This window comes from Aegilops tauschii, chromosome 7 (assembly GCF_002575655.3).
Source record: "Aegilops tauschii subsp. strangulata cultivar AL8/78 chromosome 7, Aet v6.0, whole genome shotgun sequence".
Classification (NCBI taxonomy): Eukaryota; Viridiplantae; Streptophyta; class Magnoliopsida; order Poales; family Poaceae; genus Aegilops; species Aegilops tauschii.
In genome coordinates, this window is record NC_053041.3 from 219487710 (window position 1) to 219515059 (window position 27350).

Consider the following 27350-nt stretch of genomic DNA (forward strand, 5'->3'; position numbering starts at 1 on the left):
ACCACAACTACCAAGACCAAGGAGCCAACTATCGGCATGAATGAAATGCCTCAAGCAGAGTTTCTGATTCGAAGAAAGCTCAACCCCTACGTCAAGCCAAGGGAACTCGGCAGGGGCAATGACTTGTTTTGGACCAAGCAACAAAATCTCATCTACCTAGATGTGATCAAGGCCAAGCAAAACATCTACGTTCCCGTCCAGTGGATGGACATGGAACATCTGAAGAAGAACCGGGCATATTTTGGTGAGCCTCTGGATTTGGTGGAGCAGTTTGGCATTGAGGGGATCCTCACGTTCCACCTTGACTTTGACCCGGAGATTGTGGCTCAGTTCTTTGCTTCTGTCCACTTCCACACGGATGAGAAGCAGACATGACTTGGATGACAAATGGGAAGAGGATGCCTGCTGAGTGGAAGGAGTTCATGGAGTTGTTGCATGTTCGTGATGAGGGGCTAGATGTGCCCGTTGGTGTCCACCCACATGCCAACCCGGAGTCTGCCAACAAGAACAAGCTTCAACCCTACCTTGTTGAGAAGAAGTTACCCAATGACAAGAAGACTTTTGTGCTGAACCCGTTTCTTGACATCATGCACCGGATCTTCCGCAACTTTCTTTTCCCTCGCATATGCGACAAGGACAAGGTGCATTCCTATCTTGTGGACATGATGCTCATTTGTGAGGAAGCGCGTCTCCAACAACCTGAACCACTTGATGTCTCTCACATCATGTGGTGTGAGCTTCAGTTTGCTGTGTTCCGTCATAAGGTGCCCATCTATGGACCTTACTTGTTCCTCTTGATCTCGAAGACCTAGGAGAAGCTATTTCTGGGTGAAGAGTTCCTTGCTCCCAACTGATTCGCCATGAGCCCATTAAGCTGCGCCAGAAGAACAAGTGGGCTAACACCACTACCCGGGCTGAGGCCGAGGCTGCATGCATGGATATTGATGATGATGAGTTTGAGGAGGAGGAGGCTGAGGACAGTTCTGAGGGGTATGCACCTCCCTCTACTGAGCCCTCTTGGGCTAAGAAGCTCGAGGCCAAGGTGAAGTCTCTGTTCCGCATGCTGGCCAAGGGCAGTACAAGACCCACGTTGCTCAGAAGGAGATTCGCCAGCGCGACAAGAGGATCTTGAGGAAGCTTGGCGAGCAAGTCTCGAGCGGGTCAGAGAAGAACAACACTCCTGAGGCTGCCTGGATGACGAAGCAGGGCTATCAGTGGACTGAGTCAGATGGGGAGTCCATTCCTGCTGCTGAGACGGATGAGGAGCTTGATGGGTGATCACGTTAGTGGGAGCTACCACCTGTGTCGTAGGCGTCCTCTCTGCCTTTTTGGTGTCTCGATGCCAAAGGGGGAGAGAGTGTAGGATTTGCGAGTCTTGTGTTTCTTTGCTTTCGTTTCATTGAACCTTCGTTGCTTTGGTTTGTTGGTTTGTGTTTGTGTGCGTGTGAGACCAGGAGACTTATTCTATCATATGGTGTGAGACATATACCCTCAAGCTTCTCCTTTATTGTCTAGTATGTTTAGTAGATTGTGAGCTTATGTTATCTTGTGCCCTTTACTTCATGCTCACTTACTTTACCTTGCCTCCATGCTTAGTGTCACTTATATTGTTGCAAGTATTGCCTTGTCTATAAAATATAGGGGGAGTGTTGATCCTAGTATGTGTGTTGTGTAGTCCAAAGCATATCTATAGAGTGCACACATCTAGGGGGAGCCTGTCTATATTTATAGATTTTGGGTTTGCTTATGTTCATTTTATATCCCTATGTGCAAACCCCGTATTGTCATCAATCCACCAAAAAGGGGAGGGGGGGTTGTAAGGGCATATTTCTCCCTATGTGGTTTTGGTGATTGATGATAGTGCATTTGCGGACTAATCGTGTGCATTGAGCATTTCGGATATCTCATGTCTAGGCACAAGACGATTCGGTGCCCCTCGGAGCCTATCGAAGACGGCGATTCTCTATGTTTCTTTTCGGTGGATTTGAGTCATAGGAAAACCGTACTATTAAGAGGGATTCCGCTTCGGAAAGGTCAGGGTGGAATCAACACATACACATATGTTCCTTTGCACCACCTTTCCTTCGCTTCATTGGAGCACCGTCCGTTTATCCTTGCCTCTGCGGAATGAAGGCTTCCAAATGGTAGAGTGTCTATGGCATGCGGTAGTACTGCTCAAGGGAGCAGTAGTACCGCAGGGGCTTGCGGTAGTACTGCTCAAGGGAGCAGTAGTACTGCAGGGGCTTGCGGTAGTACCGCTCAAGGTAGCGGTAGTACCGCTCCTGGTGAGCGGTAGTACCGCTGCTTCCAGCCCTGACGCTGGCGCATGCGAAAGTAGGCGCAGAAGTAATTTTTTACTTCCGCCCCTACGCGGTAGTACCGCTCCCTGCGAGCGGTAGTACCGTGCCAGATTTTCACACGGTCCTAAACTCAGTGGAAGTAGTCACGGACGTAATTTATTTAGTCCGTGCTTTTTCCAGCCCAGTGGAGCCCTGCCTTGCGGTAGTACCGCAGGGGCGCGCGGTAGTACTGCTCCGGTGGTTCTACCGCTCGTTGCCATGCGCAACAGGGCCTCGTATGGTCACTACCGCGCAAGCGGTAGTACTGCACCGTCCAGCGGTAGTACCGCAGCCCCTTGCGGTAGTACCGCGAGCGTGTGCGGTAGTACCGCATGTCGCGGGTTGAGTGAGGGGGTAACGGTTGGATCTTTTCCCCCACTATATAAAGGGGGTCTTCTTCCCCAAGAAGACCACCTCTTCCCTCCCCAAGCTCCATTGTTGCTCAAAGCTCCATTTTGGCCCGATCTCTCTCCCTAGCCAATCAAACTTGTTGATTTTCTAGGGATTGGTTGAGAAGACCCCGATCTATACTTCCACCAAGAGAAATTTGATTCCCCCCACTAATCCCTTGCGGATCTTATTACTCTTGGGTGTTTGAGCACCCTAGACGGTTGAGGTCACCGCAGAGCCATATTCCATTGTGGTGAAGCTTCATGGTGTTGTTGGGAGCCTCCAATTAAGTTGTGGAGATAACCCCAACCTTGTTTGTAAAGGTTCGGTCGCCGCCTCCAAGGGCACCAATAGTGGAATCACGACATCTTGCATTGTGTGAGGGCGTGAGGAGAATACGGTGGCCCTAGTGGCTTCTTGGGGAGCATTGTGCCTCCACACCGCTCCAACGGAGACGTACTTCCTCTCAAAGGGAAGGAACTTCGGTAACACATCCTCGTCTCCACCGGCTCCACTCTTGGTTATCTCTTACCTTTACTTGTGCAAGCTTATATTGTGTAGTATTCCTTGCTTGCTTGTGTGCTTGTTGTTGTCGCATCATATAGGTTGCTCACCTAGTTGCATATTTAGACAACCTATTTTGATGCTAAGTTTAATTTGGTAAAGAAAAACTAAAAATTGTTAGTTGCCTATTCACCCCCTCTAGTCAACCATATCGATCCTTTCAGATGGAAATCCCGATTATAATGGCGATGCCTTGTATACTTAATCCCGTAAAAGAGCGTCCTCTTCTCCCCTCCGGCCGCAATCATTGCGCTAATCATACCTTCATTTCACCTCCTTTCCCAGTACGGTGACATCGGCGATATCACGATGGTTGGATTGGTGAAGTGTGTTCGACGAAACACACCATTGAGGCAAACGACACTCATGTCGTTCGCAATTGCCGCCTAGAAGCCGAGGCAACTACCTTCTTTGCACCCTGGAAGGCCGTAGGCGACTGTAACTGTCGTGTCACCATGACCGTCAGATGCGACGTGACCACGTCGTTCGAGCTCGAGCTGCCGCAAGGGGATTCGAACGTGACCGTGTACCCTTGCACAGGCACAAGTTTGCCGTCTGAGAGGCTCTTCCGCGTCGGGGACCCATCCAGCCTGTGGAAATGTTCATGTCGATTTTTATTCTTTTGGTCACTTCTAGGTTACCGATGGACTCGTCATGGAATGATGTTTATGGAAACACCAACCTTGACGAATTCATATTCAACAAGTTCATCCACTCGTCAGATTCAGACGACAAAGATGTTGAAATGATGATGATGATGAGCATCCAGGAGGAGACGAAGAAGGCGGAGGATCACATACTCAACTTCAAAGTTCCATAGAGGGCTGGAGAGTTGTTCCCCAGGATAGGATTGCCCGTGCACGGCTTCTGTACACAGATTATTTCACTACGGACCCAACATACCATGAAGGTTTCTTCCGACATTGCTTTCGGATGAACATGAATTTGTTCTTGCGCGTCGTGAGTGTCGTGGAGAAGGCTGATGACAACTTCAAGCCGAGGAGGATTATTGCGGACAACTTTCTTTCTCTCCTCTGCAGAAATGCACGGCTGCTTGCTTAAGGTAATTAAGGCCGCAGATGCAATTGATTATTGAAATCCGGATGGGAGAGACTGTGAACACCACAGTGCAATTTGCACGCACTGTGGTGAATGTGCTTGGACCAAAGTACCTGAGAGAGTCAATTGTGGAGGACACGAAAAAAGTGTTGGTAATTGGAGCTACGAGAGGATTCCCAGGTATGTTGGGTTTAGTTGATTGCATGCACTCGCGAGGAAGGATGTGGAGAGGGCATTCAGAGTGCTCCAAACTCGTTGGGGGTATTGTTTGTGGAGTTGCAATGATGTGGGAAGCGAAGACACTTTGACAGCTCATGATATGTTGCGTAATCTTACACATCATGATTGTCGAGGATGAGGATGAAGGAGCAGCCGCACACATGATTTTGAGAAGCCCGGTGTTCGGCTCCGCCTCCCGAAACAAGAGGCCAAGCATATTGCCAACTTTCTGAAGATGCATCGACAACTATGAGATCAACGGGTGCAAATGCAACCTCTCAATAATCTTGTAGAGCATATGTGGATTTAGGTTGGAATTCAGTAAACTTTGCTTTTAATTTTTAGTTATGCACTATGGACAATATTTATGTTCGGCCTATGGTTTTGTTATGTATTCTTAAGTGTGAATAATTTGTATTTGTGTGCACTAACATTGATGATTGACGTGCATGTGTTTGTATGTATTTAATGTTTTGGAAATAAGGATTGTGATTATAAATGTGTTCATTTGATGGCCGACTTGTATGTCATACTATGATCTAAATTCAAGTATAAAAATAAAAGCTAATTTCTAATTGACCTAAATCACTTGTGTTGTATATATCCTTTGTAAGTCACCCCATGGAATAAAGATCGTTTGATTTGCCTGTCATATTCCACGGGCGTGTAAGCCGGATTGCTCTAAGAGCCAATACGGAGTGCCTTGGTCACAGATTTGAAAATCGAAAACATCCGTAATTTTTTAATCCCTACGAGACTGTAAGCAGACACCATCAACCAGTAATCAAATTCAAACAGGACCCCACACACAGTCCCAGTCCCATGTGCCGGCGCCTGCACAAATTCAAACGAAGAGGCTCGAATCCAGCAGGGGTCCAGCACACAGCCTCAGGAGTAGCCACTCACTCCAGCAGAACAGCATTAGTACTACCAGTATGATATCAACGTTAACCCTGGGGATTATAAACTACTAATCCATGAGATTTCCCACATGCCAACACGGTTAATTACTGTACTTTAGCAAAAGTCGCCCCGAGCAAAGAGCTTCGATCGAATCCACCAGCCAAAGCCCACCTCACCCCTCCCCCTCCAGCGCAGCTCCCCGTGTGCGGTTCGAATCTCCATCCCCGAAATGCCCCTCATGTAGGCCCCGAATAACCTAGAACCTCAACACGAAACACCAGACCGGACAGTATCCTCCATGTGCCCATTTCCGTCATTTCGCAAGTAAAATCTCACTCCCCGGCCTAAACCCAGTCCCCCCCGGTTCCCCAGTCTCTCGGCTGTCCTCTTCTCCCCCACTTCCGTGCTGCAACCCCACGTACTCCCAAGAAATGGCAGGGCTGTTGTTGTAGTCTAGTGCTAGCCATTCCGAGGGGCAGATACGAGTTCTTGCGTCGAAATGGCGGCCGTGCGGGTGGCGGCCGTGGGGGTGCTGCTGGCGGCCGTGGCCGTCGCGGCGGCCGCGCTGAACACGGACGGCCTGGCGCTTCTCGCGCTCAAGTTCGCGGTGACCGATGACCCTGGCAGTGGGCTCGACACCTGGAGGGACGCCGACCCCGACCCCTGCGGCTGGGCCGGCGTCACCTGCGTCGACGGCGGCGGGGGCCGGGTCGCCGGCGTGGAGCTCGCCAACCTCTCGCTCGCGGGCTACCTGCCCTCCGAGCTCTCCCTGCTCTCCGAGCTCGAGACGCTGTCGCTGCCGTCCAACCGCCTCTCCGGCCAGATCCCGGTCGCCATCTCCGCGCTGCAGAAGCTCACCACCCTCGACCTGGCGCACAACTTCCTGTCCGGCCAGATTCCTGCCGGGATTGGGAGGCTCGCGTCCTTGTCTCGCCTCGATTTGTCCTCCAACCAGCTCAACGGGACGCTGCCGCCGTCCATCGCGGGGCTTCCGCGTCTCTCCGGCGTGCTCAACCTCAGCTACAACCACTTCGTCGGCGGGATTCCGCCGGAGTTCGGCGGCATTCCCGTGGCTGTCAGCCTTGACCTCCGGGGGAACGACCTCGCCGGCGAGATCCCGCAAGTGGGGTCCCTCGTCAACCAGGGCCCCACCGCCTTCGACGACAACCCGAGGCTCTGCGGGTTTCCGCTCAAGATCGAGTGCGCCGGAGAGAGTGAGGAGCCAAGAATCCCGCAGTCGAACCCTGGCATGAACCCTGGTGCGGCGGCGCAGGTTGGTAGGCCGCCGAAGCGTCGGTCGTCGCCCACGGTGCCGATTCTTGCCGTCATTGTGGTGGCGGCCATCGTCGCCGGGCTAGTGCTGCAGTGGCAGTGCCGGAGGCGGTGCGCTGCCACGACCAGGGACGAGGAGAAGGAGTCGTCGACCAAGGAGAAGAGCGCGGCGGTGACGCTCGCCGGCACTGAAGAGCGGCGCGGCGGCGGGGAGGAGGGGGAGCTGTTCGTGGCGGTGGACGACGGTTTCGGGATGGAGCTGGAAGAGCTGCTCCGCGCGTCTGCCTACGTCGTGGGGAAGAGCCGCGGCGGCATCGTGTACAGGGTCGTCCCCGGCCGCGGCACCGCCGTCGCCGTCCGCCGTCTCAGCGAGCCCGACGACGGCGATGGCACTGAGTCCGGGTGGCGCCGGCGCCGTGCCTTCGAGGCCGAGGCTGCCGCCATCGGCCGCGCGCGACATCCCAACGTCGCCCGCCTCCGCGCATACTACTACGCCCCAGACGAGAAGCTGCTCATCTACGACTACCTCGGCAATGGCTCCCTCCACTCCGCCCTCCACGGTAATGTGCCGCCGGAATCTCGTCTTATTAATTGCTAGACAAGAGGTTGCATTTGATCCAGAGATATTAGGACTGAATAGCTTCTTGGAATCAGGTGGCCCGACGGCTTCGCCAACTCCATTGCCGTGGTCGGTGAGGCTGTCCATCGTGCAGGGCGCGGCGAGGGGACTGGCATACCTGCACGAGTGCAGCCCTCGCCGGTACGTGCACGGCTGCATCAAGTCGTCCAAGATCCTGCTCGACGACGAGCTCCGTCCGCACGTCTCGGGCTTCGGCCTCGCCCGCCTCGTCGCCGGCGCGCACAAGACGGCGCAGTCGAGGAAGCTCGGCAGCGCGGCGTGCGCGCTCCGCAGCGGCGCCCTGTCGGCGCTGTCGTACGTGGCGCCGGAGCTGCGCGCGCCGGGGGGCACGGCCGCGGCGGCGACGCAGAAAGGGGACGTGTTCGCGTTCGGGGTGGTGCTGCTGGAGGCGGTGACCGGGCGGCAGCCGACGGAGGGGGAGGGCGGGCTGGAGCTGGAGGCGTGGGTGCGGCGAGCCTTCAAGGAGGAGCGGCCGCTGTCGGAGGTGGTGGACCCGTCGCTGCTCGGCGAGGTGCACGCCAAGAAGCAGGTCCTCGCCGTGTTCCACGTGGCGCTCGGCTGCACCGAGCCCGACCCCGAGCTGCGCCCCCGCATGCGCGCCGTCGCCGAGAGCCTCGACCGGGTGAACTAGTCCGGCGATCCATCATCATTCATTCCGGGAAACGGAAGCCATGGCCCGTCATTCTCATCGACCATCAGCAGCAGTAGTTCCTAAAATCATTAGCTCCGCAGATTAGCATTTGCCAACGTTATTAGGTTTAGAGACGGTGAAGAAACCAGCCAAGAATCGTTCACTGATGTGCGTTTGGTACTCGTTTTTTTGTAGCTGCAACCTTCGCGGCCGTGTATGTATGTAACCGATGATCATGATCTGGACAATTTGCATCCGCCTTTCGCTAGCGCTTCGGAATGCAGCAGCAGCATTGTTGCACTTTTTGCGGTGAAAACTGAGAAAAAAGCCTTGGCTGGTGGCTTTCTTGGGGTTTGGAACCTGGGGAATGGGAGGCGTGTTGCGGTGCTGTACACCTTTGGGCCAGTTGACTCTGAAAGATGCGACAATGACACAGGAGGGGCTGCGTCCATCAGTGTCAGCACATTGTCTTTTTACCCGTGTCCTGCCGCGCTGTGCATGCACAGCGAAACGGCCACACGCAATGGCAGATGGGCGCAGAAGACTGGGGCAACACGCGGGTAGTAGGTTGGTTCAGTGGCCCGTGTCTAGGTTCGCCTGGTGCGGTTTCTTGTTGAAGCGAAATGGATTCGCTTTAATGACAGCCTGAGATTCTTGCTGAAGAATGGAGTAGCCATTGCACATTCGCAGTGCAAGATTGGTCATGGGCGTATCATTGGTGCCATCATGCACGGGGATCCAATGTAAACATAATCATTTGCGATTTAGATCGAATCTGGTGTTATGTCAACGTTTTGCTTAGACCCTCGCACTGTAATCATCTCTAGTTGGAGTTCTTGATTTTCGGATGCATTTTTACCAGGAAAGCTGACAAAATATAAGGTCAGAGAGAAGTTTTTCTTTTCCTTTCACCGTGGCAGCACATGGAAGGACATTCAAACTTGAAAGGTTTAAATGCAGGGCACTGGATACGCAGTCATCAAATCCTGCAGGAGCATGGAGGAACTGCTCCTGATGACCTTGACATTTACAATCCTGCAGACCAACCGACGGATGATCCAATAATTCACCACTAGAACGTGACAGCTGCTCAGGGTGGGCGCTATTTGGCCCGTGAGCTGACAGAGGTTTTAAATAGCAGTAAAGTTCTTCACCAACCTTCCTCGCCGTATATCTCACGAAAAGAAAGTGATAAAGCATCTGCATGCAAATTTAAACAACGCCTTGATGGTTCAGGACAAGTAGGCAGCTCACTCTACTGGAGGCCAGAAGAGACCCCATCTTGTTTCTTGTCATGTCTAATTACCTCCTGACCCCCAAAAGTGTATACATCCAATTGGTCTCTGGACAGTCCAGTGCACATTTTGGTTGAGAATGCAAGCAAAAAGAGAACACCCGGATCAAATGCTAACAAAATTACCAGGCACCGGGCATACAGCTGAAGAAACTCTTGATGTGTTTCAGTTTGAAAGCAGCAGAGTTTCGTCGATTGATTCTCAGGTAAAGTGATTTCATCCATAAATATCCTCTGCTGGGAACAGTCCTTGCGCTTCCTCCGGGAGATCAGGTTGGTACTGGAGCTGCTCGTAGTTCAGCTGCCTCGCTGCTTCGTACAATGCTACTCCAACGCTCACCGAGAGGTTCAGGCACCGGACATAGGTTTCCACCATCGGAATTCGGATGGTTCCACCACCTAGGGCTTCCCCGGAGCAGTCTTTCAGGGCGGACTCCGGTAGCCCTTTTGTCTCGGACCCGAATACTAGCCAGTCCCCAGGCTTATATGAGAAATCCTGAACGAAACATGTCGACAATAAGCAAACAAAATACAATCATCTATTCAGAGAATATGACTTGCACGTTTACATTGCATTGATTTGCATTCACGCATATATCAATACGGCAATGAGGATATTCGGGCCAATTTGCTTCAACAGATATTCAAGTCCGCACACACCGGTTATGGGATGGCTGATCCAGAAAGAACTTCAAGGGGTGGACAAGTATTATATAAACATTTTAAGTGTCAACAATTCAACATGATTCATGTAAATGCACACTTATGAATAATTAGGTGTCGAAGTGTTAACAACAAGAAAAGGACACGACAACCCATTTATGATACTGAACGAATGAAGGATGAAGGGAAAAAAATGAACACAGATAGCTGTCATGAGCAACATACAACTTCTATGGGCCACTGGCTTTTTCTTTGATGATGATGGACCACTGTGGGTTGAGAGATGGGCTATGTGGGAGATAAACATACATGGCGTAATCATAGTTGGGAGAGTTAATTGCATATAAGTACCACAATTGGGGTTAGGTTAACGGATCAGAACCTCGCAAAAAAAAAAGGTTAACGGATCGGAACCACTGTGGTCGTGTACTGGGCCGGTGCGTGCATCCCATGTGCTACGTAGCCACTGGCAAAATCGACTAGCCAGATCGATCAGGCGACCCGGAGCTTGCTACATACGTGCAATTGGCGTGAGGCCTGGGTGCTTACCGCTCAGCGGCACGGTGGCCTGCATGACGTGAATCGCTGCACTGCTGTCAGTGGCATGCTGGAGGCGCGGGACTATGCGGGGAGCTTGGCGTCGAGAAGGGATGCTGCAGAAGCGAGGAGCTCGAGAGGTGGGGGACTGTGGCGGGGTGGTGGAGATGGAGGAGATTTCGGCGACGTTCGGCACAGGAGAGAGAGAGAGAGAGAGAGAGAGAGAGAGGACACGAGGAAGAAGATGGAACTGACAAGTCGGTCCATATATGACTCAGCGGGTTGTTCATGTGTGCCCCATCCGTCAGAAACACTATCAAAACCAGTATGTGCAAAACCTCACCCCAAAACCAGTACTGACTTGCAAAAAAATTGAAAAGTGGTACTGATCCGTTAACCTAGCCTCAATTGTGGTACTTTTATGCAATTAACTCTAGTTGGGATGCTAGCCGGTTCGTTAAAGAAAGATTGGATAGACTATGCCCTCGAGGAGTTGGTGTGCAAGATTCCTTAACCTTTAAGTCCTAATAGAGATCCATACCATTCGGACCATAGGCCTATAACTATCCAAATAGAGGAAGCTGGGAGATCATATGTTTTCAGGAGAATGGCGCGTAGTTTCAAGTTTGAAGCTAGGTTGTTGCAAGAAGATTGCGAGATCGTGGTCAACAATGTTTGGACCAATGCTGGCATGCGAGGGGACCATAATACTCAGGTGATGTTATGCAGGGTAGCAGGAGATTTGAAAGACTGGGATGCAAACTGTTGGGAACCAGGTCATACAAGAGGTTCTTCGGATATTGAAGGAGAAATGCACGACGGGTGGAACTATACACTCAGTGCTAATTCCAAAGCATGCCAACCCAGTGAGCATAAAGGACCTCAGACCAATAAGCCTGTGTAACATGGCGTATAAGCTGGTCTCCAAGGTAATCACAAACAGGCGCAAAGTAATCCTTCCTGACATCACCTCCCCCAACCAGAGTACCTTTGTGCATGGGAGACTAATCTCGGATAATATTCTATTGGCATATGAGCTAACTCACTTCCTGCGGAGGAGAAAAAGGGGCTTGATGGGCTATGCAGCTATTAAATTGGATATGAGCAAAGCCTACGACCGTGTTGAATGAACATTTTTGAGAGTCATGATGTAAAGGCTGGGTTTCAACATGGGCTGGATTAAACTGATAATAGTGTGTCTCGACTGTTAGGTACCAGATCAAGGTGAACCAAGATACAACTGAAATTATTACACCCCAAGGGCCTGCGCCAAGGAGACCCTCTCTCTCCATACTTGTTTCTTATCTGTGCAGAGGGGTTCTCAGCCATGTTACATGAAGCTGAGATGAGAGGATCATTAAAGGGAATCAAGATCTGTAGAGAAGCTCCCAGCGTAAGTCAGTTACTCTTTGTAGATGAGTCATTTACTACTCATGGAGGCCAATGCTGAGAGTGCTCATGAAGTAAATAGAATATTGAATACTTATGAAGCCTCTTCAGGCCAAATGATTAACAAAGACAAATCCACAACACTATTCAGCGCAAACACAAGGCAAGGGCTAAAGGATGAAATGAGAAGTATTCTACAGATTACTTCGGAAGGTCTTTCCTCAAAATATCTAGGTGTTCCATCCTATGTGGGCAAGGCCAGGAAAAGGACCTTTAAGTATATTAAAGAGAGTGTGTGGAAAAAGATCCAAGGCTGGAAGGAAAAACTCCTTTCAAAAGGAGGGAAAGAAATCCTTGTAAAAGCAGTTGCACAAGCAATCCCCGTGTACTCCGTGGCTTGCTTTGATCTAACCAAGTCCTTGTGCGACGAGCTGAGCACTATGATCAATAGATACTGGTGGAGTCAAATGGACAAGGAGAATAAAACACACTAGGTCAGCTGGGAAATATTGATGAAGACAAAGAAAACTGGAGGTCTGGGCTTTAGGGACTTACACGCTTCAATCTAGCTATGCATGCAAGACAGGCATGGAGGCTTATTCAAAACTCATCTTCCTTATGTGCGCAGGTTTTGTCAGCACAGTACTACCCAAATGGCTCAATTCTACATGCCAACCCCACAGATGGCACCTTACACTTGGCCTAGTATACTAGAGGGAGTAAACCTGCTCAAGAAGGGGATCATATGGAGAGTTGGCAGTGGTACCAACACCAATATTTGGTCTGACCCATGGATTCCAAGAGGAAGAGCTAGAAGAGTCATCACTCAAAGGGGCAGACATGTTGTAACTAAAGTAAATAAACTGATTGATCCTGCCACAAACAACTGGGATGCAGACCTAATAAGGCAAACCTTCCTCCCTGAAGATGCAAAGATTATTTTGCAAATCACAATTCATGAACATAATGATGATATCATAGCATGGCCTTTTGATATAAAAAAGGTATATTTTCTGTAAAATCTGCATACAGAGTTGCGATGGCTACTGCAGATTGTGAACCCACTGCAGGGCTAACTTCTTCCTCAAGTGCAGATGAAGAAACATGTGGTTTCGACTGGCCGAAGCTGTGGTCACTTCCCCTTAGAAACAAAGTTCTTCATTTCATATGGCGTCTGTGTACGGGTAGCTTACCCCTGTGCATGAAGCTTCAGCACAAAGGCATGCATGTAGAAACCCGTTGTCCTGTTTGTTTTCGATTCGATGAGGATGGCGGACGTTGTTTCATTAAATGTAAGAAGGTTAAGGATGTGCGGAGGAAACCTCAGCTGGAGCATGTTAGACTGCAGATTCTTCCTTGTGCAGATGCACTGAGCTGCATGGAGCAAATCTTGAACCTCAATGAGGAGGGAAAACTTAAATCTTGCCTGCTCCTTTGGCAATGGTGGCATGAAAGAAACAGGGCAAATGCAGGAGATGCTATTAAATTTTCTGATGAAATATGTCATTCTATTGATTATCTTTGTATGCATCTCTTTAAGGTACAACAAAGTGGGAAAGTGCAGAAGCAGCAGCAAAAAGAAAGATGGTCCAGACCTCCACTGGGAACTCTGAAAATCAACGCAGATGGCGCCTTCCTGAAGGAGACAAATACTTGAGGTTGGGGCTTTGTTAGTACAGATGCTTGTGGTGTGGCACTGGCTGCTGGTGCGGGTAATCTGGATTCTGGAGAGATTCTCGGATGCGCTTCATTCAGAGGCTTTGGCAATGCTTTATGTCAAACACAGTCACTCAGCTAGGCTGCGACCGAGTGATGGTAGAAACAGATTCTGTGCAACTGAAGAATGCAGCAACCACTGAAGGCTTTGATCTATCAGTTTTAGGAGCGATTTAAAAAAAATTAGAGTATAGATGCCTGTGAATTTCAATGATGTATGTGTGGCGTCTTGTCTTCAAACTTGTAATGGAGTTGCGCATCTGTTAGCTGCATGTGGCACTAAACTGCGAGCTAGCTTGTGTGAGATCTGGCTTCACCAGCTTCCAGATTTTGTAAAAGAAGCTGTTGCTGGCAATTTGTAAAGCCCTTCTATATAATGGAATGCTTTGTGTTCCTTAAAAAAAAGACATAGTGCCTAAGGTTGTATCTGTTAGAGCAACTCTAGCAGAGTCGCCAATAAAGCCTGATAGGCAAATAACTGCTAAAATACCAGTCTAGCAGATTCGCCATACAACCCTCAATCGACAAATTTTTGGAGGACACTCCATATTTCCCTTCGTCTCTCTTCCCCTCTCTTCTGCACCAATACCAATGTCGCAGCCGCGTTTCCCGGCCCCTTAATGGCTGCCCGCCGTCTGCCCAACTGCCCATTAATGGCTGGCCACGCCCGTTCCTGCCACCATTTCCCCACGCCTGCATCCTTTCCTGCCGCCCGACGCTATAAGAGGCCGGCGCCTCCCCCTCCCCTTCTCCACTCCCCCTCCACATCTCCCCTATGGGACATCGCACAAGGCCAGACCCCATGGCCGCCGGCATCAAGCAGGATGAGGACGAGGCACTGCTCGAGCAAGCGCCCCCCACCCCCCACCCCCACCCATCAAGCAGGAGGAGGATGTCGTGTACGACGAGGATGCGGGTGGGTGTATTTCAAGATCGCCATGGCGGCAAGATGGATGCCAAGAGGGAGCACTGCATTTAGGGGGCTGCCCCCAAAGCCGACGATGGCACATGGCTGGAGTGGGACGAGGCCTTAGCCCGTTTCCGCGCCATTGAGGCCGCCAATACCTCATTCCACGCCGGCACGTCCACCGCCGGCAAGTCCTCCCGCCGCCCGCCACATTTACATTAGTTAATTTTCAATATGTATTAAGCTGCAGTGTGACTCATTTTCTGCCCCTATATATGAATGAAAACTATTTAGCAACATTCACTTTGCAAGTTTATAATTGCTTGAGGTTGATCTTGCCCCAAAAAAATCAAGAAAAAAAATATGGCGCGTTTTTGGCGACTCCGTGCATGCATACAGCCTCCGCAGCCTCCAAAAAATTATGGAGGGCATTCCAAACCGGTTTTGGAGGCTGTGGATATGCCAATTCTACTAGAGCTGCTCTTAAAAATGGTTCACTAACTACTACCATCCCTACATAGACTGTTGACCAAATGATACAAAGTATTTGAAACAATGGAAAACATTTAAGTATATAACGATTTACTTTAAGGAGATGGATTTGACTAATATAAAAATCTGGTTCAAGAAAAGTTGTCATTTTGGACACAGATGAAGTCACACATTCAAAAGATTGAGTGCTAACATCTTTTAAACTGTTTATAATAGATGGTAAAACATAGTGTATTTTTTCTTAAAAGTGAGTTATAATATTTGTTGGGTTTCGTAAATATACTACAACATAAATTAGTGGTGAAAATTGTTGCATTTGGAGACCATGCAGATGTCCAAAACACCGCTTTGATAGAACCAGAGGGAGTAGTTACTCACTGAATGAATGTGGGTGCCTCTTTTGGTAAATGCCAACAATCTTTTTTGCCCATCCTAATGCAAAGAAACACAATAGTTAAAACTTCACAAATATGCAGTAGTTACATTGATGTTAAATGATAAACTATTGTACCTGCTTCATGAAATAATCTCGGAACTCATCCCAGGAGTCATGAATCTTAACGACAACATATCTTAGTATAAATAGTTAAGGTCGAGACTTGCTATACTTCAAAGACACACTCGACAATAGATTGGTCATGAACGCGCCGCTAAGAGCAGCAGCCAGCAGGTTCAAATCACTGATTTGCAAATCATACAAATGGAGTATCTCCACATATAGGATACGGCCAATAATCCAATCCAGCACGCTTAAGTTTTGTGTCATCTACATGAAAACCCAATGGCTGCGAATATCGATGAAGAAAATTCATTCAGATCAAATAATACAATATAAAGCATGCACATTCTATAACATGTGTCTGGGGGACACAACAATGAGTACTAACCTTACCCCGACAAGATGGAGGCCAACTGCTGACGCTGCACAAGTCCTTGCAATTGATCCTGTATTTCCTGGGATCTATGATGTAAACTTATAGTTTAGTGACAAGCAGCTAATTCGATTCCTCAAAGAACCATCTCACTGACATGGTGTGCATTATTCTTCTACACAATACTACTACTTTCATTTGTGGTAATAGATTAATGATTCACTAACTCAAACCAACATACTAGTACTAAGTTACATGTTTGTTAAATTTTTACATTCAGAGTAGCAGAAACATTAATTAATTTCGTAGGGACTAGCAGAGTAGCAATGCCTGTAATTTTGGACTCACAACCACCACCTACAACAGTTGACACCCTACACCTTCATCCATGAACATGAAGTACGTCAGTACCAATCGGCCGAGAAAATAAGTTGCAAATGGAGCAGTTACCAGAGGGGAAACCAGCACCACATGGAGCATCCTCTTGGCGCGCGCGACCTCCACGCCGCTCCCCACGGGTCCAGCCGCGGCTCCATTGCCGCTGGAAGCAACTGCAACTGCAAGCGCACGGGCAATCACGGAATCATTAAAAAGGGGCCGGCCGGAATAGCAGGAGACGAGCTTGTCACGCACGGGAACAGGAGGCAGATGAAGAGGCTACGCGGCGCGGTTGGCGATGCCTGCAGCCGTGCGCGGCCGCTGAAAATCCGGCGAATGCCGCGCGGCTGTGGGCGAGAGCGCGTAGCCGCAAGCCCACCTCCATTTTTGTCTCCCTGGACGGCGGCGGCGGCGGCGGCTTCCTCCGAGCGCTCAGTTTCCCGGGATAAGGTGCGACTGAAACTGCAACGATATCGGCCTTATCATGGGCCTAATGTGGGATAGCTTCGGCTGGGATACGGGCTTTGGTCCTAGGAATTTGCAAAAACCTCCGTTTGCTAAATCTTTTTCTTTTTTCTAAGGGCATTGTACTTAACTCTTGCATGTGATTTAGAGATGAAAAAAAAACATGTCTACAATGAGTCATCTTTTAGCCTTATCTTCAATAACTAGCTATTCCTAAAAATATGGTGAGATATATTGTGCTAAGAAAGACAAGCCTTTTCTTATGATGTTTCTCTCCTCCACCTCATCATTTATCCTACGTGGCATTCCTAAAATAGAACCATTGTACATGCCCTAAGTAAGCAATTAACCAAGGGGGGAACCCTTGCGTGAGTCCACAAGGGTCACTGATTGGTTTGCTATCAACATTTTGCATTGCCAATATTTGGCAAGCCAACACTTGGCAAAATCAAAAGTTGCCAATATTTGGCAACTTTTGGTGAGATTGACAATGAAAATTGGTATGCAACCAATCTCTAGCCAACATTTAGCAGCACACCAATTTTTGGCATCAAACCAATTAGCTTACGAGCCGTGCTTGGAGCTTCCTCGAGATTTTGTATTTTTATTTTTTACGCGTCTTCGTTTTTTAGAATATTTTTCCTGGTTTTTTGGTTTTTGCCCGGTTTTCTCTAGATTCTGGAGAGAAAAAATGCGTGGAAAAAAAATATGTTTTTTCTTCTTCCGGAAGAGGCATAGTTTTGTTTCTCGTGGAGGCACGAATTAACTTCCGCGAGAGCCACAGGGAAGACAACGAGTTTTTTCTCTTTTCCGCGAGAGACACAAATTTGCTTCTCTCGCAGGCACATGTTTGCTTTCATAAGTTGTGCCTCTCGAAAATAAAAACGTGTTTTCTTTCTTTTGCGAGAGGCACAGATTTACTTCTCGTGGAGGCATAGTTTTGCTTCCCAAGAGGCACAGTTGTGTCTCTCAAACAGACTCAGATTTGCTTCTCGTGGAGGCACATATTTGCCGCGAGAACTCGAAAAAGGAAAAAAAAATGTGTTTTTTTGTTTTGCGGAAGGCACAAATTTGCTTCTCGTGCATGCACAGTTTTGCTTCCACGTGCCTCTCAGAAAAGAAAAAAAACATGTTTTTCCAGCTTGGTTTTTTATTCCTTCCAGGTTTTTTCATGAAAAAAGTTGGTTGAAACCTATTAACATGAGATTTAATTTTGAAGATCTCAATGTAAGAAAACCAGCGCTGAAAACGGTTCATGATTTAAACGCGCGGTTTAAGAGATAAAACTTTTGCATAAACGAATCAACGAAAAAGGAAAAAAGTTATAGGTTGCGATAAGTGACGCACATGCAGGGCGTCACTTGTCGTAACCTGAGAAGGTGGGAGTGACCTTTGCAAGAGCACCCTTTAATTAGTGATTTCGCTTTTCCTAGCTTCGCAAAAAACTCTCAAGAAACGCTCAAGAATTTTTTTAGACCCAATTATACTAGCTTTGCAAGAAAGCTCGCAAGAAACAAATGTAGCATTGCAAAATGTTTTTCTTCTACTAGCTTATTATGGCTGCATTCCTGCGTCATGTACAATGGGAATGGGCGCCTCTATTTATTGCTTCTAGCGAGTTGGAAGGAACGCTCGCCCGCGCATTGCACATGGCCCAGGCGGGGCACAACTACTTCGTCTGTGTACGTCTGTGAGGCATCTAACCTCAAGTAACTATTACTCAAAAAACAAAACTCAAGTAACTTGCATTGCTCATTGTACCAAGCACAGACACGGATGGCAGTTGCTGGGTGGCCGCCCTCGACCGCTGCAGCGTGGGATCCAATTTTTCTGGGGCAACAGCCTTCACTTTTTTTCTTTGGTTAAATATATATGTAGTTGATTTATTTCTAATAGTTCTCTTAAAAATGTTGATTGTGTTTCAAAAAGATATTTATTCATGTATTAAAATATGTTCATCATGTATTAAAAAACGTTCAACATGTATTTAAAAAACATGTACTTGAAAAATGTTAAATACGTATTTTAGAAATGTTAAATATGGATAAATATAATGTTCCTGATGTATACAAAAATCTACAATGTGTATGAAAAAAGTAGACATCAAATCATGTGTTAAAAAAATGTTAACCGTGCTTTTGAAAAATGTTAAATGTGTATAAAAACAATGCTTTAGATGTACACAAAAAATGTACAATGTGTATGAAAAAGAGTAGACGTCAAAACATGGGTTTTTAAAAACCAAAATTAATAATGTATTTGAAAAACATTAAATATATATAAAATTAGTGCTTCAGATGTATACAAAAATGTACAATATGTATTAAAAAGTAGACATCAAAATATTTATCTGAAAAAAATGTTAATCATGTACTATAAACAAAGTTCCTGACATATACAAAAAATGTACATTGTCTGTGAAAAAGGATAAAAATGTTCTAAAAAATAAAATAAAATGAACCATGATATCTGAGAAAGAAACAAAAAAAAAGGAAAATGAAAAATGAAATACCCAAAGAAACAGAAGTAAAACCGCTGCAAAACAATGGAAACGATGAAAGCGAAAAGAAGTCAATGAAAACCAAAGAAGAATCAAAGAAAAACCGATAAACCTCCCACCAGAAAAGACAGTTACAACATATAATGCGGAACAACCATGACCCTTCTTCCATGAGCTTCTGCCAGTGACCAAGGCAGAAACAAACATGTTGTCCTCCACCGCTCGGCTAAAATAAGATCTAAGATTGACATCTTGATACAATGATTTACCATAATAATAAATAGAGTCAATGGTGACAAAGTCGTGGAAAGAGCCGCTTCTTTTTTGCGGTGGTGGGTTTTGGGAAATAGAGATATGGACTCGATTGAACAAAGGTGGCACCGGAATGAATAGCCCAATCACAACGAATGATGTCAACCCCCTCTTTTGCGCCTAACATGACTCTGATTCTCCCACTATGAGAGTTGATCCAGGGGCTACTTCGGCTGGCTATTGAAGTCGGTGGATTCTTGTGACACCCGGATAATTAAGCTACAGTAATTCTCTGCTAATGATGCCACGTCACTTCGATTACTGTTGCTACTCTCGCGTTAGTTCGAAACCGATTCAAATTCAAATTCAAAATCAAACAAACAATAAAAGTTTTCAAGTATTAAAACTAAAAATGTTCGGAGTGAACCAAATGATGCATAGGTAATTATGGTGGAGAAACCACACCTTTATAAAATATTTAAATACTATTAGATGAATAAAACATTAGCGAAAACTATTATCTAAATACTTTTAAATTTAAATAATTACGAAACTATTTTAGTTTGGGTAGCAAGTTAGTGTGGGTGGGGCATATTTGGTAACATCAAATTAGGTGCCATTTTGGTATTTTTCTAAAACAAAAATAAAAGGAAACTAAGCTAAAACAGAAAAAGAAATAAAACTAAAAGAAAAAAACAAAAGGCCCCCTTCCCCACTAGGCCTCTTGGCCCAGTCGGCTCAGCCGACCAGGCCGGCCCAGCCGACCAGGCCGGCCCAGCCGGCCCCTCCTCGCTTCCCTTAACCCCACCCCGACCAGAAACCCTAGCCCGGTCCACCCCCACTCCCCCACGATCCCCTCGACCCCCACCTCTCCTCTCTGCCCCCCCCGATCGGATCTGGATCGGGGCGGTTGGCCCCGACGCCGGCGACGCCGCCTCGTCTCCCCCCTCTGCACCTCGGCAGCCCCGAGCCGGCCCCGACGCCCGTCCGCACCGCCCCATCCCCTCCACCCCCGATCTGGAACTCGGGCTCGGCCCTGACGCCACCGCCGCGCGGAGCTCGCCGTCGTCCGCCCCGTCCTCTCCCTCGCCGGCCTGCTTCCTCCTCCCCACCGGTCTGCCTCCACTCCGTCCACGTCGTCCCCGTCCCCCACCTCGAGCACCGCGGCCCTTGACCTTGCGAACCCCGGTGAGGCCCCGGGCCTCTCCCCCCTCCACCTCTTCCCCTCCGTCGCCGTGCACACTCGCCGACCGGGCCCCGAACGTGCTCACCGCATCGGCCATGGCCTCGCTCACCGACGCCCGCACGCGCGCCGGCCGCCCTGGCCGCGCCCGCGCACCCCTGCTTGACGACGGCCCGCGCGCGCTGCCCCCTGGCCAGCGCCGGCCTTCGCTAAGCCGCTCGCCCGCGGCGACCGCATTCCCCGCCGGTGCGCCCTTCACGGCTAGGGCCCCGGCGTCCCCCACCGGCGACTGTCCGCCTCGCCACGGCCTCGCCCTCCTCTGCACGCTCCGTCGCCCTTGCTCCCCGCGCCTCGCCACTGATTGTCGTGGCTCGCCCGCCGTCGCCCGCCTCTGTCACTAGCTCCGGCACCGCCGCCCCATCGCCGTCCCTGGCCTCGCCCCGTCCACCACGGATCGCCCCCCACTGGCCGGCGTTCTGGCTGCCGGCGCCCACGCCGCGGGCTGCGTCCGGGGCCAGCCCCGTTCGGTCTCGGGCACGGGCACCCCTGCACCCAGCGCCCGAACCCACTATGGCCCCTAGGGCCAATGACACGAGGGGCCCAGCCCCTGAACGTTTAAAAAGGGAATTTGAAATAATAATAATAAAAACAACTAAATATTAATTAATTAACTTAATTAATCTAGTTAATTAAACCTAATTAACCTGCTAATAAATCTAACTACTGTCAATTAGATAACAGCCTATGACATGCGGGACCCACCCATTTAGTTGACTGGTCAACGGTCAACTTTGACCGCTTGTATCACACTGATGTCATGATGATGTCATAAATGCCTTTTGATTTAATTAATTCTGCTAATCCTAATAATGATTTAAAATCTTTTAAAATTAATATAAAATAAACCATAGCTCGGATGAAAATACTTTGTACATGAAAGTTGCTCAGAACGACGAGACGAATCCGGATACGCAGCCCATTCGTCCGCCACACATCCCTAACATATCGAACTCACAACTTTCCCCCTCCGGTTCATCTGTCCGAAAACGCGAAACACCGGGAATACTTTCCCGGATGTTTCCCCCCTTCGCCGGTATTACCTACTACCGCATTTGGGCACACCTAGCATCACGCTTTGTCTTGTCATGCACCGTCATGCTTATGTTTGCATTATATTTATTGTTTCTTCCCCCTCTTCTCTCGTTAGACACCGAGACCGACGCCGCTACTACCCAGTACGACTACGGTGTTGACAACCCCTCCTTCTCGGCTGAGCTTCCAGGCAAGCCCCCCCTTTATCACCAGATATCGCCCATTCCTTATCTATACTGCTTGCATTAGAGTAGTGTAGCATGTTACTGCTTTCGGTTAATCCTATACTGATGCATAGCCTGTCATTGTTGCTACAGTTGTTACCCTTACCTGCTATCCTACTGCTTAGTATAGGATGCTAGTGTTCCATCACTGGCCCTACACTCTTGTCCGTCTGCCATGCTATACTACTGGGCCGTGATCACTTCGGGAGGTGATCACGGGTATATACTATATAATTTATATACATGACACATGTGGTGACTAAAGTCGGGTCGGCTCGTTGAGTACCCGCAAGTGATTCTGATGAGGGGGCTGAAAGGACAGGTGGCTCCATCGCGGTAGAGGTGGGCCTGGGTTCCTGACGGCCCCCGACTGTTACTTTGTGGCGGAGCGACAGGGCAGGTTGAGACCACCTAGGAGAGAGGTGGGCCTGGCCCTGGTCGGCGTTCGCGGATACTTAACATGCTTAACGAGATCTTGGTATTTGATCTGAGTCTGGCCATTTGGTCTATACGCACTAACCAACTACGCGGGAACAGTTATGGGCACTCGACGTCGTGGTATCAGCCGAAGCTCTTCTTGACGTCAGCGACGGAGCGGCGCGCGCCGGATTGGACTGGAACGCCTGCTAGGCTAGGTCTGCTTCCGGCCGCGTACGCAACGTGCAGGTGTGCAATGGGTGATGGGCCCAGACCCCTGCGCGCATAGGATTTAGACCGGCGTGCTGACCTCTCTGTTGAGCCTAGGTGGGGCTGCGACGTGTTGATCTTCCGAGGCCGGGCATGACCCAGGAAAGTGTGTCCGGCCAAATGGGATCAAGCGTGTTGGGTTATGTGGTGCACCCCTGCAGGGAAGTTTATCTATTCGAATAGCCGTGCTAGATATAACCCCGTGATCGCTCTCTAACAGGGCGACGAGGAGGGGATCGCCGGGTAGGATTATGCTATGCGATGCTACTTGGTGAACTTACCATCTACTCTCTTCTACATGCTGCAAGATGGAGGTGGCCAGAAGCGTAGTCTTCGACATGATTAGCTATCCCCCTCCTATTCTGGCATTCTGCAGTTCAGTCCATCGATATGGCCCTTTACACATATACCCATGCATATGTAGTGTAGCTCCTTGCTTGCGAGTACTTTGGATGAGTACTCACGGTTGCTTTTCTCCCTCTTTTCCCCTTTCTATACCTGGTTGTCGCAACCAGATGCTGGAGTCCAGGAGCTAGAGATCCCGAGGATGATTCTACATGGAGTTCGGCTTCGAGGAGTAGTTAGGAGGTCCCAGGTAGGAGGCCTTGCCATTTCGATCGTTGCTACGTTTGTGCTAGCCTTCTTAAGGCAAACTTGTTTAACGTATGTCTGTACTCAGATATTGTTGCTTCCGCTGACTCGTCTATGATCGAGCACTTGTATTCGAGCCCTCGAGGCCCCTGGCTTGTATTATGATGCTTGTATGACTTATTTCTTTTGTAGAGTTGTGTTGTGATATCTTCCCGTGAGTCCCTGATCTTGATCGTACACATTTGCGTGCATGATTAGTGTACGATTGAATCGGGGGCGTCACAAGTTGGTATCAGAGCCGACTGCCTGTAGGAATCCCTCTTTCTAACTCCTTGGCCGAAGTCGAGTCTAGACATTGCAAAACTTTTACTAACATGGTTGTGTGTCTTACGGGCCCACGTCGCCATTGGGTGGTATTAGGATCTTTTACTCCTCGATCCTTACTCCGGGACCCTGAGCTCTCTTCTATTCGGGTTAAATGATTTTGCTAAAAACAAAACTAACTTTAGGTTCTCGAAAATACTTTCTCCCGGAGAGCCCCTCACTTCAGATGATCGCCTGATGCACTAAAAGATTCCGAAGTTACTCTATGATGTTCTCTCGAGTCTTTGTGACATCGCATTTGCGATTTCCTTCCACCGTCAACCCCTATGAAAACTGCATACACTTGCCATTCATACAATCATTCCCTGTTGATCTTGTTATTACAAGCTGTCCCGAAATACTCTCTGTTGTCCCGAGAATCAATTGAGCTTACTGCCTTGCAGTTCTTTACCACATGAATACCCCCTACGGATAATTGCTCACACTTATCGAGTATCCGTTCATCCATAGTTGATTCCTGTATTTCACAAAAGTCTTCGAAATACCATTCGTTCTTCTAAAAATCCTCAGGAGCCTTTTGCTGTTGAAATTCTTGCTTACTTGCATGATGATTAATCTTAAGTCTCGTAATCTTATTGGCATCTCTTGTCATTATCATTTTGAGTCCGTTGATTCAATTTGTTGCGAATGCTCGCAATCCTCAATCAGAGCCTAGAATTCATCCTTCCGGCTCAGACGTCATTTGAAACGTGAACTGGTTATCGACCAATCAAATTGTCGTCGATTGTACCCTTAAGTCTATTCAACTTATCCATTCTTAATCAGACCATTGGCTTCTGATCCCTTGATTTGTAAATGATAATTCCTTTGCATTTGAGCTTTGAATTACTCAGTTGTTTTTATAGTCCGATGCCCTTTCGTTCCTTCTTCCTCTGATAGAGTACCGATACTCGCATCAGCTCCGTTGTAGACCACAAGACCCCTTGTCGGGTTATTATCCGACAGTGTCCTTCATATTCAATAACCTTGTGATCATTTCCATGGATATATAATGCCTTTGGTAATTTGTATCCTCCGCTTGATAACCATACTCTACTTTCGAGCTGGTGATATTTACTATTGAAGCTTGTGGTATATGTTTCCACGATGCCCCGATGGATTGAACCTATACCTTCCCTAAAAACCGTATGAACCCGAAGGTTTTCACAAATCATACCCTTCTGGTATTTTACCAGATAATTTTCTACCATACAACTTCATCGAATGCGAGAAGTGAATGAAAGGTTATGCATTGGAGAAGTGGGAGTCGACCTTGAACTTTGTGTTCATGCCCATGGACACGATGTAGATCTTATCATTAAAGCTTCTCTTAAATTAATTATTCCCTGGGTATAAGTTCATCTTATATCTGGGATCTGGCCTTTTGCAATCGTGGTTCCGACCATGTTCTCCTTTAAATACCATTTCTCGCACAAGTTTAAGCACTTCTCTTCTGTAAGAGCAATACCCCAGTCCAACCTCTACTTTGGTTTGTCGTCGAGTATTACCCCCTGGTATCTCGAGATTATCACGGAACTGCATAACTTCTTATGATTTCTCCATCAAGTATTACATTCTCATTGATTCCAATTTTTCACGGGCTCCGAGTTATTAAACACTCAAGGACATCGATAACTGAATCGAGTCCGCATCACGATTAAACAACTCTTAGTAATCTCCTTTGCTTACGAGTTCGTACTCGATCACGTCATCCCTAGCCTGCTCGGCTATGTCATTATCGTGCCGATTTTAACTGTGCTACCTGGTCCTTCCCAGCGCACAAATTTCAACAGTGAGCTAATCTTGCGTCGATCTTCCTAGTCATATCACTTCTCCTTGAACAGCAAACTTGATTTCGAGTTTGTGTCCTACCCGTGGTTCCAATAACCTTTCGCTTTCATCATTCCTTTGACTTGATGTCATCGTTGATCAATTACATCTTCTTGAAAACCTCTCGACAAATTTGTCGTGATCATTGTCAACAGTTTGACTTCTTCCAAGTTGTGTGTCGAAATTCAGGATGAGAAATACCATCCTTGCCCCTCGATGAATTGTGTTATCATCGACAACATTCTTGCCTCCCCCCAACACAAACTTGTTCATGTTTTGTGTTATACCTTGAGATCCTTGCTATCCAGCATTTGTTCTTCTTTACTTTGGAGTATTACCATCTTTTATATCAAGAATGTCGTGAGAATTTCACCACCTCTTAAGAATTCTTGATATAGTAATACATCTTGCCGTCTACATTCAGTTCTTGGTCCCCATGTTGATTTTAACCGAAGTACCCACAAATGAACTGTGATGTGTAAAATTCAAAACTTCCAGCAACCCTATTGCTTGTAAGTTAATGAACGATAGTTTCATTCCTTGTGTATTGGTTATCGAATCATCATTCTAACATTGATCATGCTACCTAAGCCCATATTCGGGTGCACCTTTCAACCAATGTTTAATTGTGTATGTTTTCCTCGAGCATACATCATTAAGTCATTCGATCTAGCTAATGTGATCTCCTTGTTCACATAGTTGTGGAAATCCATCTTTTGGAAATCTCAATGGATTGTCGCTGAGTCAATCAGTCACCTCCTCACCTCTCCTTGACTTAATGATGAACCCTTGTTCGGAACTCGCTTCCATAGTTCATCTCCCAAGAATCTTCGATGTCGTTTCGACAATTTGTGTTGCACCTTTCTTCTCAGGCATCCCGAGTCTGAGGTATCCTGACACCAATCTGATCTGAATCTTGGTCAGAAATGATGGTTGGAACATAATTCCAAGAGTTATAACATTGGTCTTTATATAACCCGGTAAGATGATGTCATGCCTAGCACACCTGGCCGGATGACCTATTGATATAGTATCCTCTTTACCAAGGTTAGCCATTCTTCCATGAGGAAATTGTAAGACTTATTCCATAAGTTGTTCCTGATGAATCCTTTTTGCATCGAAGTCCGACCTTTGCTTGAAGACCATGTCAATGCTATCTCGAAGCATGTCTGTGGTACTCCGATTTTCAACAAGAACACTTATCCCAATGCTAATTGTTTCTTGCTCAATTATCCAAACACCGTTGTATGGGTAATGTCATGAAAATTTCTCTCCCCCTACCTAGAGGGTTTTCTACATTATATCCTGTCACGGATATCATGCCCCGCTTGTCCTTGGGAAGGATATACCCTTGAAATATGTGTTTAAACACATTTTCCTTTCCATTGTTCTGTTTACTCTGATAATCATATTTTCCTTTCCATTGTTTTGTTTAACCTTTCTTGTAATCTGACTTAGCTGAGCAGAGATAAATCCCTGCTTAGTTGAGCACCTCGTTGTACTACTCTCTCAGTAGACCATGTTACTTTTGTTGATGACATTTCGGTAGCCACCGATGGATGAGAACTTTGCCTATTGGTCCGCCTCGTTTCAACGAGCAGGAAAATGGTTCTCTTCGTCCCTCGCCCTTGGTACCAACGTGTTGCCGACATAACTGACAGGGTACTCTCTGACATGCCTTGCTATCATGACCGTGCAAGATGTCACTGCTCCTATAAAAAAAACCCACATGGTGGGCCCATAACCCACAGTTCCACAGGATCGAAACCTGACTCTCTTGTACACCCCCTGTTCCCAAGGTTATTCCTCACGCTTGGCTTCGTATGTAATTCACGTGCCACCTTTCGTGAGATCATCAATTTTGGTATCAGACACAATACTTATTCCCGTTGCTCTGA

General features: G+C 47.8%; 2 protein-coding genes and 1 long non-coding RNA gene across 3 annotated transcripts; 1 reads left to right on the forward strand and 2 right to left on the reverse strand.

Moving 5' to 3' along the window:
* Positions 1–5846: 5846 nt before the first annotated feature.
* On the forward strand, positions 5847–8285 carry LOC109745763 (receptor protein kinase-like protein ZAR1). The gene is made up of 2 exons (XM_020304879.3): positions 5847–7306; positions 7401–8285. The coding sequence occupies exons 1-2, from the start codon at positions 5974–5976 to the stop codon at positions 8015–8017; spliced, it is 1950 nt and encodes a 649-aa protein (XP_020160468.1). The 5' UTR covers positions 5847–5973; the 3' UTR covers positions 8018–8285.
* A 963-nt stretch (positions 8286–9248) lies between these two features.
* On the reverse strand, positions 9249–16763 carry LOC109745761 (uncharacterized). The gene is made up of 7 exons (XM_020304878.4): positions 16521–16763; positions 16338–16444; positions 15908–15976; positions 15742–15800; positions 15527–15587; positions 15394–15447; positions 9249–9807 (listed from the first exon to the last, which is right to left on the reverse strand). Exons 1-7 carry the CDS (start codon positions 16648–16650, stop codon positions 9529–9531), a joined length of 759 nt encoding a protein of 252 aa, XP_020160467.1. The 5' UTR covers positions 16651–16763; the 3' UTR covers positions 9249–9528.
* Positions 12889–14545, reverse strand: LOC141028106 (uncharacterized). Its single transcript, XR_012190371.1, has 3 exons — positions 13496–14545; positions 13223–13326; positions 12889–13144 (listed from the first exon to the last, which is right to left on the reverse strand). It is a non-coding gene; the product is annotated as an uncharacterized lncRNA (long non-coding RNA).
* Positions 16764–27350: the final 10587 nt, after the last annotated feature.

Bases quoted from the DNA above. Each gene is read 5' to 3' on its own strand.
- LOC109745761 (XM_020304878.4), bottom strand. From the start codon at position 16,650: ATGGAGGTGGGCTTGCGGCTACGCGCTCTCGCCCACAGCCGCGCGGCA. The intron at 15,801-15,907 runs GTAAGGTTAGTA...CGATATTCGCAG, and splicing joins TTGGCCTCCATCTTGTCGGG to CCATTGGGTTTTCATGTAGA. The intron at 15,448-15,526 runs GTACAATAGTTT...TCTTTGCATTAG, and splicing joins GAGATTATTTCATGAAGCAG to GATGGGCAAAAAAGATTGTT.
- LOC109745763 (XM_020304879.3), top strand. From the start codon at position 5,974: ATGGCGGCCGTGCGGGTGGCGGCCGTGGGGGTGCTGCTGGCGGCCGTG. The intron at 7,307-7,400 runs GTAATGTGCCGC...TCTTGGAATCAG, and splicing joins CCTCCACTCCGCCCTCCACG to GTGGCCCGACGGCTTCGCCA.